The sequence below is a fragment of the Pleurodeles waltl genome, chromosome 8 (genome assembly GCF_031143425.1).
Source record: "Pleurodeles waltl isolate 20211129_DDA chromosome 8, aPleWal1.hap1.20221129, whole genome shotgun sequence".
Classification (NCBI taxonomy): domain Eukaryota; kingdom Metazoa; phylum Chordata; class Amphibia; order Caudata; family Salamandridae; genus Pleurodeles; species Pleurodeles waltl.
The window spans coordinates 1,180,884,210-1,180,902,666 of record NC_090447.1 but is presented as its reverse complement, the minus strand read 5'-3'; the positions used below and the strand labels follow the sequence as shown (position 1 = coordinate 1,180,902,666).

The window sequence follows — 18,457 nt, the reverse complement described above, 5'->3', positions numbered from 1 at the left end:
AACGCGATGATTGGGATCTATCTCCCTTGCCGATGAACTTCAAAACATCTGAATTTATGTTTTTTTGGGAATAAACCCAATTTGTCATTCTTATGTCACTATAAGAACAAGACTTCATTTTTCTGAATATGAGACTTGTCTAGCTGATTGTAGCTGCTAGAGGTATAGTGCTGTTGTGATCAGTACAATATTTCCCCTATGAGATTGTTTATTTTCTAAGTTTGCTTTGCTTTCAATCCTATTAATGTCTGTATTAGAAAGAGTGAGATTTCTCTCTGTGCAAACTGCTGATAAGCATGCATGCCTCCAGTGCGGGCAGACATTTCTTGTTTCTATTTTTATCTTCAAAATAGAACTCTTCATTGTAGGTTACCATTGTACTCGATTATGCATATGTTTGCACACGTTCATGCACTTGGCATCAAGGCAGCTCTCTATGGGTGTTCATGGTTAACATGGCTCTGTCCTTTATTGTAAATATGTGCAGTTACGTTTATGTATATTAGGCTGTCATAGATTAGATAACAATGTTTGACACTCTGATTGGTTTTGAAAACATTAAATCGACTCAGTGGACAATTTCATATGAAAGCCCGGGATTTTGAACACTGATTAGGAGAGAATTTAGCCCGAGAGATTATCACCAGGTACAATGCTGATTTGCTAATTCCTGATCCAGACCTCACTCAGTCAGGGAGATACATTGGGAGAGCTGGCTGAAGAAGCCGGGAGCAGCCGTGCTGGGACTTCTGCCCCTGGCTGAAGCACAAGTTTGTCCTTCAGTGGCAGAATTCCGATAACAAACAGCCAGATTTACTGTTTCAAAAGGTATGCTGTGCGATTCATTATTAACACACCACAGGCAGAGATGCTATTTAATGTTTTAGCCTACTAAATTAGTGTAGGGATTAAAAATAGCACTAGAGTCTAGGGTGCTTTCTTACTTGCAAACATGTTTAAAATGTTTCTGTTGTTCTCTTTAATTGTTACAAATATAACTGCAATCCTATTCTGTGTCATTACCATTAATTTCATTTGCACCAAATCAAGATTTTTAAAATAAACTTTTAAAACTACAAGCCCAGATTTCACAGTGCAGCGGTTCCAGACCTGTGGTCCGGGGACCCCTGGGGGTCGGCCTCCTCAGGGGGGCTGCAACAGCTTAGAAAATTAAATAGTATTAACAGATTTGGGGCCAGATGTAGCAACCCTTTTGCGAGTCGCAAACGGCGAAAATCGCCGTTTGCGACTCGCAAACGTGGGTTTGCAATGCACAAATGCATATTGCGAGTCGTTACCGACTCGCAATATGCATGTGCGACTCGCAAATAGGAAGGGGTGTTCCCTTCCTATTTGCGACTCGCAATGGTATGCAATACCATTTGCGACCGCATATGCGGTCGCAAATGGCATCGCAGTTACCATCCACTTCAAGTGGATGGTAACACAATCGCAAATTGGAAGGGGTCCCCATGGGACCCCTTCCAGTTTGTGATTGCACCCAAAAAAAATTAATTTTTTTTTAAAATGCAGCTCGTTTTCCCTTAGGGAAAACGGGCTACATTTAAAAAAAAAAAACCTGCTTTATTGAGCAGCAGGTCGCTAACATGGAGGACTGCTGACGTCAGCAGGCCTCCATGTTAGCGAGTGCCCATAGTCGCTATGGGGCCGCAATTTGCGACCCACCTCATTAATATTAATGAGGTGGGTCTTTGCGACCCCATAGCGACTTGCAGACGGTGTCTGAGACACCTTTCTGCATCCAAAATTGCGACTTGCAATTTGCGAGTCGCAGAGACTCGCAAATTGCAAATCGCAATTTGGTTTTTTCGTACATCTGGCCCTAGGTCCCCAGCTTTCAGTGAGGGTCCCCAGGTTCCAGTAATGATAAAATATGGGTCAACAGAAGTCAACAGGTTGGGAACTACAGTCTTAGTGCAATGTTTGAGTGTGTTGTCTGCAAGACAAATTGTTTTAATTATCACAGTGTCTCTGAACTCGTTTCATGGGACTGCTGACAATTAACCTAAGAACACTGTCTGTGCAAAGAATAGCTTGGTGGGTTCATGTTAGGATTATGGTCCATAGGGTATCTCTATCTCAGAATGTGCACTGAACTGAGTCCCTGCACCATTTGAGATCCCACCCCCGCAGTTCTAGAGGAACCGTCCAGTATTCATATCAGCACCTTAAAGCAGTATGTATACTTGGTGCTCTCCACATAAGAGTATTTTTAGGCTTGACATTTGGTATGCCCTTGACTTCCTAGATTATGCCAAGCTACGCTTTGGTTTTTCCCTTACCTACTCTCCTGGGACATCCTCTAGTCTTGCACCCTGTAAATATGCCAAGCTTCCCATAATCAACTCTTGTTTGGTGCCTAAATCTAGAAGTACTGAAACATCCTGAATTGAAAGAAATGTTATCCAAGTGTATAAAAAGTAGTAGATTCTAATCTTTGTCGTTAACATCTTTTCCCTTCAACTGGAATGCATTTTAATGAGGCGTTTTTTCATGTCCTCCTGAACTCCACAGTGACCTTGAGGAACAGCAGAAACATCTGTGTAGAGTTGCCAATATACTCAAAAGTATAAAATCACATAGCTTTTTGATACTGTATAAATCAGCATAATGCTCTTTAAATCTTCATGCAAAACCTATAGTTAGTTCTCAGTGATTGTTTAGTTGGCAGCTGATGTGTCACTTACACACAGGAAGTATGGGTATTCCTGCAGATATACATGTGAACAAATTATGTTATGCTATGCTAATAGTCATTTTTAAGACAGTATCACCGGCAGTCTCCAGGCACCTAGAATATGATAACTACCGATAACAGCCAAAAGGAAAAAGCCAGGTTTTCAAACAATGTTTACATGTGGTCAAAGAGCCCTCCGAGTGCAGATACCCTGGAAGAAAAGTCCAAAGCTTAGGCAAGCAGTGAGAAAAACTTCTTCTGCCAGATCTACTCTTATGCACCTGTTAGAAACGGGGTCTTTGGTTGGCAGTCAGGTTACCTCCTGTCCAAGCAAGGACCCTCACTCTAGTCAGGGTAAGTCACACACTATCCAAATTATCCTGTGCCCACCACCTGGTAGCTTGGCACTGAGCAGTCAAGCTTAACCTAGAAGGCAATGTGTAAAGTATTTGTGCAATAAATCCTGCTATAACACAGTAGAACACCACAAAAATACACCACACAGTGTTTAGAAAAATATATAATATTTATCTACTAAGATGCAGGTCAAAACAATTAAGATGCAATAAGTATATGTTGAAATATCACTGTAAAAATGATATAAAGTGTCTTTAGTCTCTTAAAAACAACAAATGTCTCTTGCAAGCACAAAGTACCTGGTTTGCGTTCAAAATCTCCACAAGGAACCGCAGAGGAGGAGATGCATGGAAAACAGGGAGGTGTGCGTCGATTTCTCGGGCCGCACGCGGCAAAGCGTCATTTACTTTTCACGCAGGAAAGGCTTTGCCTAGATTTCCGGCACGCGGACTAGGATCCTCTTCGGGTTGCGGGGTTTTTGGACGCCCCGGGGATGATGCTTTGAAACCTGGTGCTTGCAGGACGAAGTCACAAGGGCTGCGACGATCGGGTGGGGTTGCGTGGAAATTTCTACTGCACGTCAGGCACTGCGTCGTTTTCTCTCAGAAAGTCAGGCTGCGATGTTCCGGCTCGGCTTTGCGACGATCCAGTGGCCCGTGCGTCGAATTTCCAGTCATTATGCTGGTGCTTGTCGATCTTCTCCTTGCGAAGTCAGGCTGCGTCGTTCTGGTTCGGCGTGCGGTGAATTTCTCACCGCGATGCAGGCTGAGCGTCATTTTCTGCAGGCTGTGTGTCGATTTCCACGCACAGGGAGTTCTTCTTGGAGGAATGAAGTCTTTTTGGTCCTGAAACTTCAGGGAACAGGAGGCAAGCTCTATCCAAGCCCTTGGAGAGCACTTCTTCAGCACAGACAGAGAGCATCAAGGGAGCAGGGCACCAGCAAGGCAGCAGTCCCTCTCAGAAAAGCAGTCAGGTGAGTGCTTTGGGCAGCCAGGCAGTTCTTCTTGGCAGGTTGCAGGTTCTGGTTCAGGTTCTTCTCCAGGAAGTGTCTGTGACAAGAGTGCCTTGTCATGAAGTGTCTGAGTTGGTAGGGGCAGAGGCCCTGTTTAAATACCCAAATGTGCCTTTGAAGTGGGGGAGACTTCAAAGAGTGGCTTAGACGTGCACAAGGTCCCCTTTCAGTTCTATCTTGTCTGCCAGGGTCCCAGTAGGGGGTGTGGCAGTCCTTTGTGTGAGGGCAGGCTACTGTCCTTTGACATGTAAGTGTCAGGCCCTCCACCCTCCCAGCCCAGGAAGACCCATTTAATATGCAGATGTATGCAAGTGAGGCTGAGCATCCTGTGTTTTGGGTTTGTCTAAGTGAATGCACAAGGGAGCTGTCAACTAACCCAGCCAGATGTGGATTGTAAGGCACAGAAGAATTTAAGTGCTGAAAAATGCTCACTTTCTAAAAGTGGCATTTTTAAAATAGTAATATTAAATCCAACTTCACAAGTCAGCAGGATTTTGTATTACCATTCTGGCCCTTCTAAATATAACCTTGTTACTCCTTCCAGATCAGGAGCTACCACTCAAACAGTATATGAGGGTAGCCCTAATGTTAGCCTTTGAAAGGAGCAGGCCTGACAGCAGTGTAAAACGAATTTAGGAGTTTTACACTACCAGGATATGTAAACAACACAGGTACATGTCCTGCCTTTTGTCTACACAGCACCCTGCTCTATCTGTTACCTAGGGCCTACCTTAGGGGTGACTTATATGTAGAAATTGGGAGTTTTAGGCTTGGCAAGTACTTTTAAATGCCAGGTCGAATTGGCAGTGAAACTGCACACACAGGCCTTGCAATGGCAGGCCTGAGACATGGTTAAGGGGCTACTTATGTGGGTGGCACAATCAGTGCTGCAGGCCCACTAGTAGCATTGAATCTACAGGCCCTAGGCACATATAGTGCACTTTACTAGGGACTTATAAGTAAATTAAATAAGCCAATTGGGTATGGACCAATGTGACCATGTTTTAAGGGAGAGAGCATATGCACCTTAGCACGGGTTAGCAGTGGTACAGTGTGCTGAGTCCTAAAACCAGCAAAAACAGGGTCCAAAAAGTGGAGGGAGGCAGGCAAAAGGTTAGGGGTGACCACTAAGGCTGTCAGGTCTAACAGCACCCTTGGGATTTTCATCAAGTGACTTGACATAGATCACAGTTGCCCCTCAGGAACATAGCTCTGGAGGTACTTTTTAGGTTGAGCATAGCAGCATGCAAAAACTGCTTTTACGACGTGTTGGGCTTTTAACCACGCCCACCTCACGCCCATCACTATTGCTCGTTCCTGGGATTGCCCTAAAAAATCCTTTGTTTTCATTGATAAATGCTCTACTTTTGTCTCTCCTTAGGGCGGTTTGGCTACCGCGTTGGACATCGACTCTGTTACATGGCTAATTGCACTTTTGTAGATCAGTTTGACTGCGAGCGAACTTCTTTTTCCTTTTGTGCGTCTCCTTCACGCTCATGCTCATGACGGGCGTCTTATATGAAACTGTTTTACTTTTCACACACTGCAGCTCATTATCTGCCAAGGTGAGCCTTCCTTTTCCCCAGCGAGCGCGGTGCTTCAACTCAGTCCCCACACTGATCTGCAGAAGTCAGAGTGAGTAATATTGTTAGGTAATAACATTTCTGTGCTTTCTGGTGTGGCATGCTGTCGCCCAGCCCTCTTCCCAATTCCAGCTTGACCTGCCCCCCACCTTCTCACTCAGCGCTGCTTACTTTGTGCACGAATGAGGTGCCATGACAACATGTCTTGCAAGCTGCTTCCTCTTTAAAAAAAAAAAAAATTGGTTTATTTACACACAACAGCCCAGTGCTTTATGTCAGCCCTGCAGCGCTCTGCCAAACCGAGCCTTTCTTTTCCCCAGCACTGCTCTGCAGAAGTCAGCATGTGTAATTTTGTTAGATAATAACATTTCTGTGCTGTCTGGTGTTGAGTGCTGTCACCCAACCGCCTCACAATTCGCAGCTTCACCCGTCCACCATCTCCTTCCTGAACGCTGCTTACTTTGTGAACAACTGAAGTGCAATGACAACATCTCAGCTTGCAAGCGGTATTTGGTTTAAGAGCCCTGTTGCTTCATTTTGAAATGTACACTTTCTGTAAGACCATGAGTTTTTGGTTGTAGCTTGGGCAATTAAGAATGCGGATTCACTTCCCTAGAGAAAAAATATATTTTTTTAATCTTTCGCAAAACTGCTGCTCTCTGCACTTTTCAGAATCCCGAGAATCTATGTATCGAGTGTATCTTTGTTGAGGGTGTTCTTTTTTAATTTAGCTCAACACATAGATGCGTTTTACTTTGAAAACTTTAGTCACATTTATTTCATACAGTATTTGTACAGAGCTGAGAAGATGTCCAGAGATTGTAAGCCCTACAAATCTACACTAATTGTACCAGTCACTATACAAATACTAGTAGCATAATACAATAACCTCTCTTTTTTAGTTATCTAAGCTCTACCTTCACTTTGGCCTAGTCGAAATAAACAGGGGAGAAAAAGGCTTGCTGCACAAGTAATAATTTAGTGTCATTTTCAACAAGGCCGAATCCAAGTTAGTGTAATTTTTCTGTCTTTCCAGACTGTCCACTGGTTTCGCTTTTAAAGTAGGATAGTTTTGCCTCTGTCCCTACTTGTGTCACTTGTATTAATCGGTATTTTTCCCAGCGCTCAACCTCCTTGGGTCCCAGCTACTGTTTACTACACTGATGGCTTTCTCTTATGCATACTTGGTGAACTATTTATTGCAGTATAAATAGAGGCTGTAAGTGCTATTTTTCAGAAGCCACGTGTTCGTCTTACTCATGTAGCTTGTACTGGACAGCTAGTGACAACACTTCCTGATTTAAAACCAAGCATCCTACCTAGATATTGGACTTAAGCCACCCTGGAGCTGGAGGAAAGAGTACGCGTTGTAGGAGTGTAAAGCAAACCATTATTTACTAACACGTTATGACCCTTTGTTTGGACAAAGCATGTGGACAGCCTAAATGAAGTCTGATTGAGACACAAAACCTCGTAGCATTTCAATCAAGGGGTTGTCTTTAACCATAAATCCATGCCATGTTATTTGGTCACTCTAGTGGTATAGGTCTATTAATATTTTTAAGGTCACATGGGCTTCGGATAATTTTATAACATGCTTTCATGTGGGTTTCAGATTGTCTGAGGAATGCATCAGATGTCATACAAGCCTTCCCAGTGTTTATCATAATGTCTCCCAATTCCAGTCCAACCCACATAATTCCACTCCGCCCCACATACATCCACAACACTCTAAACAAAAACACATAGGTAAAAGACATTGTCATTTACAATGCCAACAGCTCTAACTCTCGCAAAGGCGAGACCTATTGCATTGTAAATAATTGTTAATAAAAGCGGGTGTTGCACCATGCAATGCTTCATGGAACAAGCACAGAATTTTAAAATGAACTCTGTCTAATCCCATGAATACATTGCAAAGGTAGGGAATAAGGGCTGAGCCTTGAGGTACCCCATGTTGGACTTTTGCTGTCTGCGATGGAAAAAGTGGCATAATGATGTGCGGTAAAAAAGAGTGAAGCCACTTCAGTACTGTGCCCCCAATGACAGCTGCCCCAAATGGTTTACAAGGATGGACTGGCTCACCACATTGAAAGCAGTAGACACGTTCAATAGGATCAGTGCACTAATGGGAGCGCTGTCCAAGTCCAAACTGAGATTGTCCAGGTTAAAGACCAGGATGATTTCCATATTGTAGCCAGGATTGGAACCACGTTTGTATCATATTCAGCCCATTATGAGTAGCCAGATGAGGTCAGATAAGCTTAGCCACAAACGTTTGCAACTCCTTCACATCATAGGGCAGAAGACAGGTAGGGCTAAATTGTTCATACATTTTGGATCCAGGCCTGGCTTCTTAAGCAAGGGAACAATAGCAACGTTTTAAAACCTGGTGAGAACAGAGTCCTTACTTAAGGAATCGTTTAAAAGAGCACGGGAGAGCTGGCTAATTGTAGAAGCTAGAGATTCAAAAATATTTGGTAGATAGGGGGTCAAAGTTAAAGCAGATTTCATTATTCAAAAAATCATTGAAAAGTGATTACAAAAGCAGTTGGAATCTAAGGCATGATGGACTACAACTATTCATATGTGAAACACACCGAGAGGTGTTAGGATCAACCTCTTTTGTATTGGTATCCAATTTATCAATGAAAAAACATTTAATTTCCCACTCTAATTTACAGAAGGGGCATATTTGGGTAACACATTAGAAGTATCCATCAACTCTATGATGACTTGGAAAATGCTCTTTTGAATATCATGGGGCTGAACGATTTTGTTAAAATAGAAAGTGTGTCTCTCCGATCAAATAAGAGATTGATAGTTACTTAATCCTCCTTTAGAAGTGGTTAATAAGTGTCTGCTTCCCATCTCCACCATGATAAATGACAACAAATAAGTCTTCAGCACCTACAAACACGATGCAGTGGTGGTGGATAAAATGAACAAGAATAATCATTCATACCTTTTAATTTTTCAGCCAGCACATTGGCCTCATGGTCAGAATAATGCATTACTACGGGAGGAGAGGGAGGTCGCAGCCAATCCACTTCCAGTTTACGCCTGTGGCGTTCCTCCCTGGCAAACATTCTCTGTTTACATTCCCATTCATAAAAATCATCTCTGGCCTGGGCAAAGTCTACATGAAGACGACCAGAATCCTTCTTGTCTGTGCTGGATCCTAATCTCATGCGGTAACCTGAAAACAAGAGGAAAAACAAAATGTGTACTTATTCTGTATTTCCTGTCTCATGGAAGAAGCCATTCATCATTTAATGTAGGGGTGTCATTGGTGGCAGCAAAAGTTAGAAAAGTGAAATAGAGCTATACAAAAAGAGCCTTTTAGTATGATAAATGGTAAATGAAGCTTGACTACTAAAAAACTCTGTCGTCTGTTGCCACATTCTGAAATCTAATTTATCCTCGTTTCTAATAAGGTTTTCAGATCTGAACAATGATCAATACAATTTCCTGTAGGTTTATTAAAATGAATGTTAGGTTAGAAATGCTAAAACAACAAGTCAATATCCTTTTATCAGAGACATCTGATGAACATTTAAAATACCAATGTTGTTTCTCTCAAGTTTGCCAAGGTTCGTGTTACCAGATAGATCAATTACCATTATACTAATATCGTGCAATTTTTCTCTGCCATTTGTGCTGGTATTTTCACAGACTGATTGGTACAAATGCGGTTTTTGCATTGTTCGGTCAATGCAAATACAATTTGTTTCATTTTTACAGCAAATGGTCCATACAAATACCAAATACCCTATTTGTGATCTGAAGCCCATAAACTGACCCTGTTCTCGCGTGCTTCTGTTTAAACAGCTTGCACTTTCCTTGTGCTCATCACACTGGCATCATGTGAGGCTCAGGGCAACCTTACTGGTGTCTGCACAGGGAATTTTATTTGACTAAACGCACACCTATTTGATGTTACTGGTGATTATAATGTTCCTGCTTCTATGCAATGTGTTACTTTTTAAAGTAACATGTTATTGTTTTTGGTTGTTTAATACAACAGGTTCCATCACTGAATATAGGACAGGATGGCAACAATGTACCATAAGCAGTTTTCCCCCAATGTCCCTTTGTTCGTCCTCCCTACTCCTAAAGCCCCCACACAGACTTTTCCTTGTTGCTGCTAGTATCTTGGGTTTGGGCCCTCCAGGACCAACCATATACAGTCATATACGGATTTCCATTTCTAATGTCTTAGCTTGAGAGTGCCCTGTTGTGACAGTAATACCTCAATATTCTTCCAATTTCTTCCACATTTTTCCATATTTTTGGGGTCAGCCCCTGTATATTGGTTTGTCTCTACTCACGCACCAGTCAGGACACTGCGCCATGCCTCGATAGAGAGGGGATCACTGTCCTTCCAGTGGCAAGCTACATCTCTCTTTGCCACTGTCAGACCCATACATAACAATATCAACATGTGCTGATATTCGTCGAGACCTGTGGTGATTTGTAGGAGAACCAGCTTCGGGTCCTGAGGCACAAGCCTCCCCCAAGGACAAAAAAAGTACCCACCCCCTATATTGTTCTGTCATAGGACTTCTGTTGTTAGAACAAGAATGCTGGATTGGGGCGGCAGCACCACTGTTGTGGGTGACTGAGTCAATGCCACACAGTCTTGCCAGCTGTTGGCCCAACCCTTTCCGCCAGCTAGCAGCACCTCACCCCGACCTGAAAGAAAAGGTGATTTGTGGCAGCCTGAAACATGACAAGCTTTTCAGGGGAAGTTGTGGTCGACAAGTCTCACCCCTTTTTCTCAATTAACAAAAGTTCTCATACACACACACATAGGCAAAGAGCAAGATGCAGGATGGTTTTCAATACATTTATTGAAAAGACTGCAATCTACGATAAAATATATGACCTGCAATTATTAGGGCAATGAGGCATCACAGTATTAGAATACTGGTGACCAGTGAGAAGAAAATAAACAGTGGCAATATATTGGAGTAACATACATAGACAAATTTTACCTAAACACCTAACTCCTAGGCGAGAGCATAGCGATGACAGCCCAATCTGTTCGTACTTAATCCATGAGAGGAGCACCCACCCCCATTTCCTGAAGGAAAGGGGTCTGCCCACCTTCTCCTAGGTTGGCTGTGGAGACAGGGCTGAGGTCAGCAATGAAATGGCATACAGTGTGGACATAATCCTGGCTGGAATGACTTCCCTGTTGTCCCATAGCCTACACATTGTTTTTTTATAAGAAAAAATATTTTTGTTCTGTGAAAAGGCCTGATGTGGGCAAATGTCTGACTGATTGCAAACTCTTGTGGCGACAACTGCTCTCTGGATTACCATGTACTTGGACTCGTCATCCTTGAATAGAGGTACATGGTGAAATGTTGTGCACAGAATAATAATAACAATGCTTTCGCAGCTGATTAGAAAATAAAAACATCCCCTCTGAAAGCAGGCTAACTAAAATGAATAAAACACAATAAATGAAATCAGAATACAAATGAAGGTAAAAGGGCACAGGCCCCAGGCCTCCAGCAGTGAAGCTCTGAAGTACTGCATCATGCGATCATGACACAGGTGGGCTGGTGGGAGCTCCAGTACTCTGCTTTGCTGCAATGGGACAGCCACTGCGTATAAAAAAAAGCAACAGCAGAATGCCGCCAATCAATGCCAAAGTTATTGGGAATCCACCAAAGACACTTGAAAAGAGTGCACGGATGGCTGAAGGCATCACTCCATGTATGGTCTGGAAGGTGCTAACAAATCCAGAACCAACAGACTAAAAAAGTGCACAATTCCTGCAATGCTGGATGTGTTGAAACATCTGCGCACCAACTCTCCAAAATGATTGGGGAAGCTGGTATTTAATAAGGACTGTATCTCTACTGATGACCTTGCAAGTTGGTCTCACTGGCTGGTGTCAGAGCTGCATGTTTTTTAAACAATAGCGCCTTTAGTCTGCTCAGCTTGTCAAAATTTACATTTGAAGTACCAATGTGTGGCCACATTTCTGCTAGTTTTATATTCGGTGTGGGGGGATATAACACATGGCAGCAGCAAGTTGCAATTTGAGAAACTAAGATTACATAGGCAATTCCAGGCTTCAATCCACAACAGCTTTCACAGCATAACACAGCCCCATTCAGTGTGCAGTAATACTCCTTTTTGTGGTTGTGCACTGAAGGTAGTTAGGGGAGGCAATTCCTCCCATTTTCCATAGTTTGTGTCTTGTGAGGTATGTTCTGTGTACGTATTCCAGCTGAATGAGGCGGAACCATGGTGTGATTGCCAAATTCACAGCGAAGCTCTCGCCTCCACCCATTCTTCATCCGTAAGGGGCCCTAAGTCGTGTCCTCAGGCTAAGCTGATTGCAGTGAATGTGTCAGTCAAGTGACCTATGACAGCAACATTCTTTTTTTTGTGCTTCACCTTCGGGCAGGTTGGTGTGCCTACTCAAGCGCATTCTCAGCCATTATTCTTACATAGCGAGGCCCAGACAGACTGATTGCTATGTGAGGTGCTGTTTGGGAAACAGAGAGCTTCCTGGTAAATCCTGAGGAAGCAGCAGGAGGGCAATAAAGACGAAATACCAAATATTACAGCGGCAGGATCTTTGTTTTGAGTGATTTGGACTCGTTGATTCTGAAGGGGACACTATGTTCCAGGAGGCTTTTGTTTTGCCCTGTCTCCAACTTGACCCTCCAAGGAGTCGGGGCACCATCTGGCGTATTTAAGGAGGCAGTCAGTACCGTAGCGAGTGGGGGGATGCATGCGGGATGTGTGTGGGTGCTGCCCAGACAAAGCCTGGGCCAAGGGCAAGCCGATCTGCACCTGTCCACAGCCAGACAAGGCTGGGCCACCCCATTCCAAGCTCATCCTGGGATCCTACTAATGGCGAGGCCCTACAGATAAGAACTACTACGCTCTGTGAAGGTGAGAAGTTGACACCACTGCCATTATGGGGAAATGCAAGGTTGGTGGGGACCCAGCTGCTGTGTGCTTCTCTGTTTCTATTGAGAGTATGCTGTAAAGCATTGTTGGAATCCTGGCCAATGAGATAGATCTGACTGAGTGCAGACTTTCTGTTAATTATGGGGCATCATTGCTTCAATCTCTTCATGTTGCTGCTGGTACTGATGCACAGGTCCACTTCAGGGGGACAGAGGTCAGTTGCCTTTGGGTCAGTAGTTATCCTGACAAGTCCCACCAATGATGCTGCCCTCTCCTAAAATGTGGTTGTCATATCTGAATCGAGTCATCCCCCTGGGCAACAGATGGCATTGGCTACAGCCCTTAAAAGGAAACGTCAGTCGGGCAAGAATGAGGTAGTTAAACAGAAAGAGCCCCACCTCGCCAGAGTGAAAATGGACAGTTATCTTCTTGGATCCAACCGCTAACAACCCCAAGCATTTTGACAAGGGACTCTGATAGTGAGACTTGTGACTCTACTATCTGATCTTCTTTTTTGGGATACTTTGTGTACTAAAATTGGTGATATAATCGAGAGCAAACTGAAACCCTTGATAGATCATTTGGATAAGATCAAGGGCTTTTAGCGTGTTGCTTCTAATCACGTACAGCCCGATTGTCCAAGTAACGCTGTAAATGTAATGTTGTTTGTGACCCGTTGCTACCGAACAATTCCATATGTACAGGTCAGACGAGTACATGTAATATATCATTGCCATCTGGGGGCCTCGCTGGGCTGCGCCCTGTTCTCATCCACATACTATGACTAAGGTTGCATCTAATAACATTGAGCTTAAAAAACGGTTTGCAGTCCACCTCCGCACGTTGCCCTGAGCCTCTAGCTGGTCGATTGGCTCCGCCTGTTGGGAACTGCGCTGGCACTTTTGCCTGTACTCGAGCCTTTTTCCTGCAGCTTGACAATATGTTTTAATTTAGGTAGGGGTCCCTCCTCTAATGACTGGCCAAGCTTCGTAAAAAGGTGAGCTTTTGGCTGTTCAAATACAAACAATTGTGTGCATTGGTTCAGAATGAGATCTTGATGGTAAGAAAAGTGGGCTGGTTGGGGCAAACTAAGAAAAACATTTCAGGCGATGTCATTGTTATAAATTAAAAAAAGATCCATAAGTGTGCGTAACATACTGCATAGAATGTTACTGTTTTACCTCTTGGGTTTTTTCTCGCCCCCCCTCACCCATTCTTAGGGCGCTCACATTCAGTTGTCAAGTTACCCTAGAATCACACCTTGTAGGAATGCGTTTTCAGCATTTAGGCCCTCATTACAACGGTGGCGGACGGTGTAATGTGGGCGGTAGGACCACAAACAGGCTGGCGGTAATTACCGCCCCATTATGACACTGGCGGTTTGGCACATGCCAAACTGCCAATGTATCACACAGTCCGCCACGGTGGCCGTCACTAGTCCGCCTGCGGGATCATGACCCCGCATACCGCCATAGATTTCGTCGTTTTTGAACCGCCACGAAAACCATGGTGGTAGGCACTATCAGTGCCAGGGAACAAATTCCCCCCTCCCAAGAGTCCTCCCCCAACACTCACAACTCCCCTACCACCCCCCAAAAGTGGTAGGGCCCCCCCCCCACCCTGACCTCCATGGGCCCCACAGACATACCCCCCACTCACGTAGGCACACACCACTCACACACATACACACGCACATACATGCACACATGCACACATGCACACATACATACACATTACATCTCCACTATACACATCACACTCCCCGCAAACATACACGCACCCACACCCCCCCTCTAAACACTCATACTCACACCCCCATTCACGCACACACCACACAACACACCCCCACCCCCCTCCCCTGTCGGACAATCACCTTACCTGACTCGGTGCTCATCCAGGAGGGAACGGGATTCATGGGGGCTGCTCCGCCACCAGCACCGCTTTCACCAGAACACCGCCACGCCGAATACTGGAACATAATTCGGTGGGCAGTGTTCTGATGATGTGGCGGTGACGAAGGGGCAGCCTCCACTACACCACCGACCGCCAGTATGGCTGCTGGCGGCTCTCCGTCAAAAAAATGGCAGAGGGTCGCCACCAGTCATAATCTGGTTGGCGGAAGACCGCCAACACTGGCTGTCTTCGGTCCGGTGGGATCTCGGCGGTCTTTCTAAAAGACTGCTGAGGTCGGAATGAGGGCCTTAGTGATTTAGAAAATGTAGACTGACTCAAGGGGTGCCCTCTTATGTGTGTGCAGGTATTTTAAAATAATGCCCTGCTTTTGCCCCTTTTTATGCCTGATAATCCCAAAGTAGATGTTGTGAGTGGGAATGGTTCTGAGAGATCAGTATCACATTCTTTTTGTTCCTCTTAATGAGGACATACTCCGGTGAATAATTGCTGACAATCCAGAGCCCTGTAGTAGCATTTTTTGTGTTATCACAGCTTGCAACACACCACTCAAAATACAAAATTGGAACATGGCTGGTCTCAGTTCTAAATTACACTCTCCAGATTGGGTAACCTTTATTAAAAACTATGATATTATTTTATTTCAAGAAACTTCGGATTTAGTACCTGTATGTGCTGATGAATTCTAATGTTTTAACATCTCTTCCTCTCCGTCACAAAGTGGGCGTGCCTCAAGTGTGTTGACAATCTGGATTAATACAGCTATTAGGGGACACGTCATAAATCTTAACACTCATGATTGTAGTTTTCAGAGCTTAGTTATTAAATACGAATTTAATCTGAATATCATTAATTTTTATAATAACTATTTTGTTGGTATACCATACACAAGATTTCCCCCCTTGTTTAATTTTATCACCAATTTAGCAGAGAGTTTAGCGTCCATTGGTCAAATGTTATATTTATATTTGGCAGAAGACTTTAATGTGTGACTCCCTAAAAATCTTGGGGTATTTAGCTTATTGTCCTGCCCTATAATTCGAGCTGACATAGACCCACGTAGTAGAGAAATAATTGTGCTTTTTTCCCCGCTTGACATGGTCAACGCCCTGGATATTGTGGATTCCCATTTTAGAGAGGTTCCAACGTTCAGGGGGAGAGGGAGCCCTTCTATTATAGATTATGTCCTTACAACACCCAATCTGGAGGATTTATTATCACATGGCATGGTGATACATTCTAGTTATGGTGATCACCACCCCATCAAAATTACGCTGGCGGCCCACCTCAAGGAAACATTTAGGAGGGTCATCGGGGCTTGTAATGTGCATTTAACCACTGATAATCTGAAGCTGGTGTGGCTGTTGCGAGACCCTATCCAGTTTCTTACCACACTAATCAGGGTTAATTAGGAATTAGTGTTGCTCTGTTTATCCAAAGAGCCCCACAGCTTGCTGGGCGTGGCTGTTTTTATTGATCTTTCTCAGGGAGTTCGGAAAGTTCTTTTGAAACTTATCTGTCCACACCAGTTACTACGAGGTGGTTTAACTAAGCAAATAGGGCACTTAGATTAAAACTGGCAACTAAACCTAGACATTCTGCCTGGAATGCTTTTCTGCGTCAATGTTGTCAGAAGTTAGTTGCATCTCAATAGGATGTATTAATTCAGGCATCCAAATCTGGCAATAGTAATTTGTTCTGGGCCACTATGTCTAAACTGAAACACAACCATAGGCCTCCTTGCTCCGTTACTTCCCATATTTCTATCAGTGTAAGGGGGGAACACCTAAGCATAATCCTTGCAGCTTCTCCAGCTCCTCATAGATTATCAGTTAGCATCTTGCTTCCTGACTACTCCAACAGAAGTCGAGGAAGCCAATAATGATAGTTGTGGTGGTAAGGTGCCGGGTTTGGTTGGTCCCCATGGATTTGATCAAAGCCAGTGTTTTTTTGGGTTCCCCTTCATATGATTGTCTTTAATAGCATTGCCCATGTCTCTTTACCTAGTACCTGGAGCTCCTCAATAATAGTGCCCATTTTCAAAAAAGGGGATTGGCCACTTCCAGACTGCTAGTGCCCGGTGTCACTGATCAATTCAACTGTCAAAATATCGGGGAGAATCATTTATAATAGATGAAAAGAGTGGGTGGCCTACAAATCAGTTTTAAATCATTGTCAATACTGGTTCAGGCATAAGGTAGGAACCATTGAACAATGCGTTACCTCAACCTGATTTTAGGGAAATATACTATGGCCAAACAAGTACCCCTGTACTTAGCATTCATGGATTTAGCCTTGGCTTTCAATTGTGTGAATTGAGCCAAATTATGGCACATGCTTATCACACGGGGCAATTTAGATCCAGTGCTGGTCCATTTTGTGGCCCACCTGCACGAGAAGATGAAGGCAAGGGTGTGTATCAACGCAGGGGGGGAGGTGTTGGGTGATATAGACATCCAAAGGGGAGTGAGACTGGGATGTGTCTTGGCCCCTCTTTTATTTATATTATACATCAATGATCTATACCCGGCATTAGCACATGTTACTTCAGACATTCCCATTACAAAAGGTAGCCCATCACCCCTACTATTGTATGGGGATAACGTAGTGATCATGTCGCGGACGCCAAGGGTGTTTCTCCTTGTACATTAATTTGTTAACTTTATGTTGTCATTAGATCTACACACACATTTTTCCAAATCTCATTTTATGTCTTGTGGCCTGAAGTGCAGATCCCTTTCAACCATGGTAATAGATAACCATTCCTTAAGCAGTATTAACACCTTTCCATATTTGGGTATTTACTTTTCTGCTCAGGGTTCTTGGTCCTTCAGTCTTGCACATCGCTCCACTAAATTTTCCATGGCCAATGGGTCTCTTTGTAGTCTTCCCCAACCTTTGGGGGAGGCTGCCTTAACCCTTTATTGGGAATCTACAAATCTCAATGTATTCCAATAGCCATGTATGGGGCAGAGGTGTGGGGAATTTCTCTCTGTGCAGCTATTCCAAGTGAAGAAAATAGATTTCTTCATAAACTTTTATCTGTTCCCCATCTGAATCAAATTTTATCTGCCATAAGGTACTTGGGCTTTCTTTTATTGAAGACCAGATTAAGGGTCAACCTGCATTATTATGGCTTCCTGTCTGGAAAAATGATGAGACTCTCTTAACAAAGGAAATATTAATTGATTGTCTTTCCTTAGACAAAGGCCTACGGATTCCAGGGATCGCTTATGTAATGGCTGTCTACAGTGAAATTGCAATGGAACCGTTTTTTAAGGATCCTACAACATGTATTAACACTATTATGAAGTGTATGGCTAAGGCTTTTTTTAATCTTGAGGAAATGAGGTGGGCAAATCACTAGTGGATAAGGCAACTGTTGTCAAGTACCTAGACCTGTATACATCTGATTGTTCCACTGACTATATTTGGAGTGTTCATGGTCACTGGAAGCATTCTTCATTGTTCCGATTTAGGTCTTGCTCTGCTTTCCCTTGGGTTATATGCATAATTTGGAAGCTGTGCCCTGTCTGTGTGATAATATGTGTGGTCAATCTACGATTTATTTTACGTTATTTTGTAAATGTTATGCATGATATATGAAACTGTGCTTATTACCTCTTTTGAAAAAGTATTGCTGCAGTTTGGGTCAATATAGACTTGTTTTCAGGATCTTACAACTCTTACTTGAAAAGGATGCTAATTTGCACATGGAGTCCTTTTTTAAATTCTCTGTGAGGGCACGCAGGTCTATGCTGCTAAAAATGTTTGCCGATCATTACTGCTTGTATGTTGTACTGTATTATTATGTATTGCATGCATTTAACTCTGGAATTTTATGAATTTTCAATTTTTTTCTTATTTGTAGTATGTAGTTGTTTTATGGATGCTTTTATGTTTCTGAAAAAAATATTTTATTGATTGATTGATTGACTGAGCAATAGGCCAGTGTTA

The 18,457-nt window shown here is 43.4% G+C and overlaps 1 protein-coding gene across 2 annotated transcripts in view; it reads right to left on the bottom strand.

The window, feature by feature from the left end:
- ENOX1 (ecto-NOX disulfide-thiol exchanger 1) overlaps nt 1-18,457 on the bottom strand; it is a 2,146,160-nt gene that overhangs the window by 488,372 nt on the left and 1,639,331 nt on the right. For both annotated transcript variants that reach the window (XM_069205418.1, XM_069205419.1), the window contains one exon: nt 8,616-8,849. In XM_069205418.1, coding sequence (XP_069061519.1) covers nt 8,616-8,849 — 234 coding nt within the window. The remainder of the gene's footprint in view (nt 1-8,615; nt 8,850-18,457) is intronic.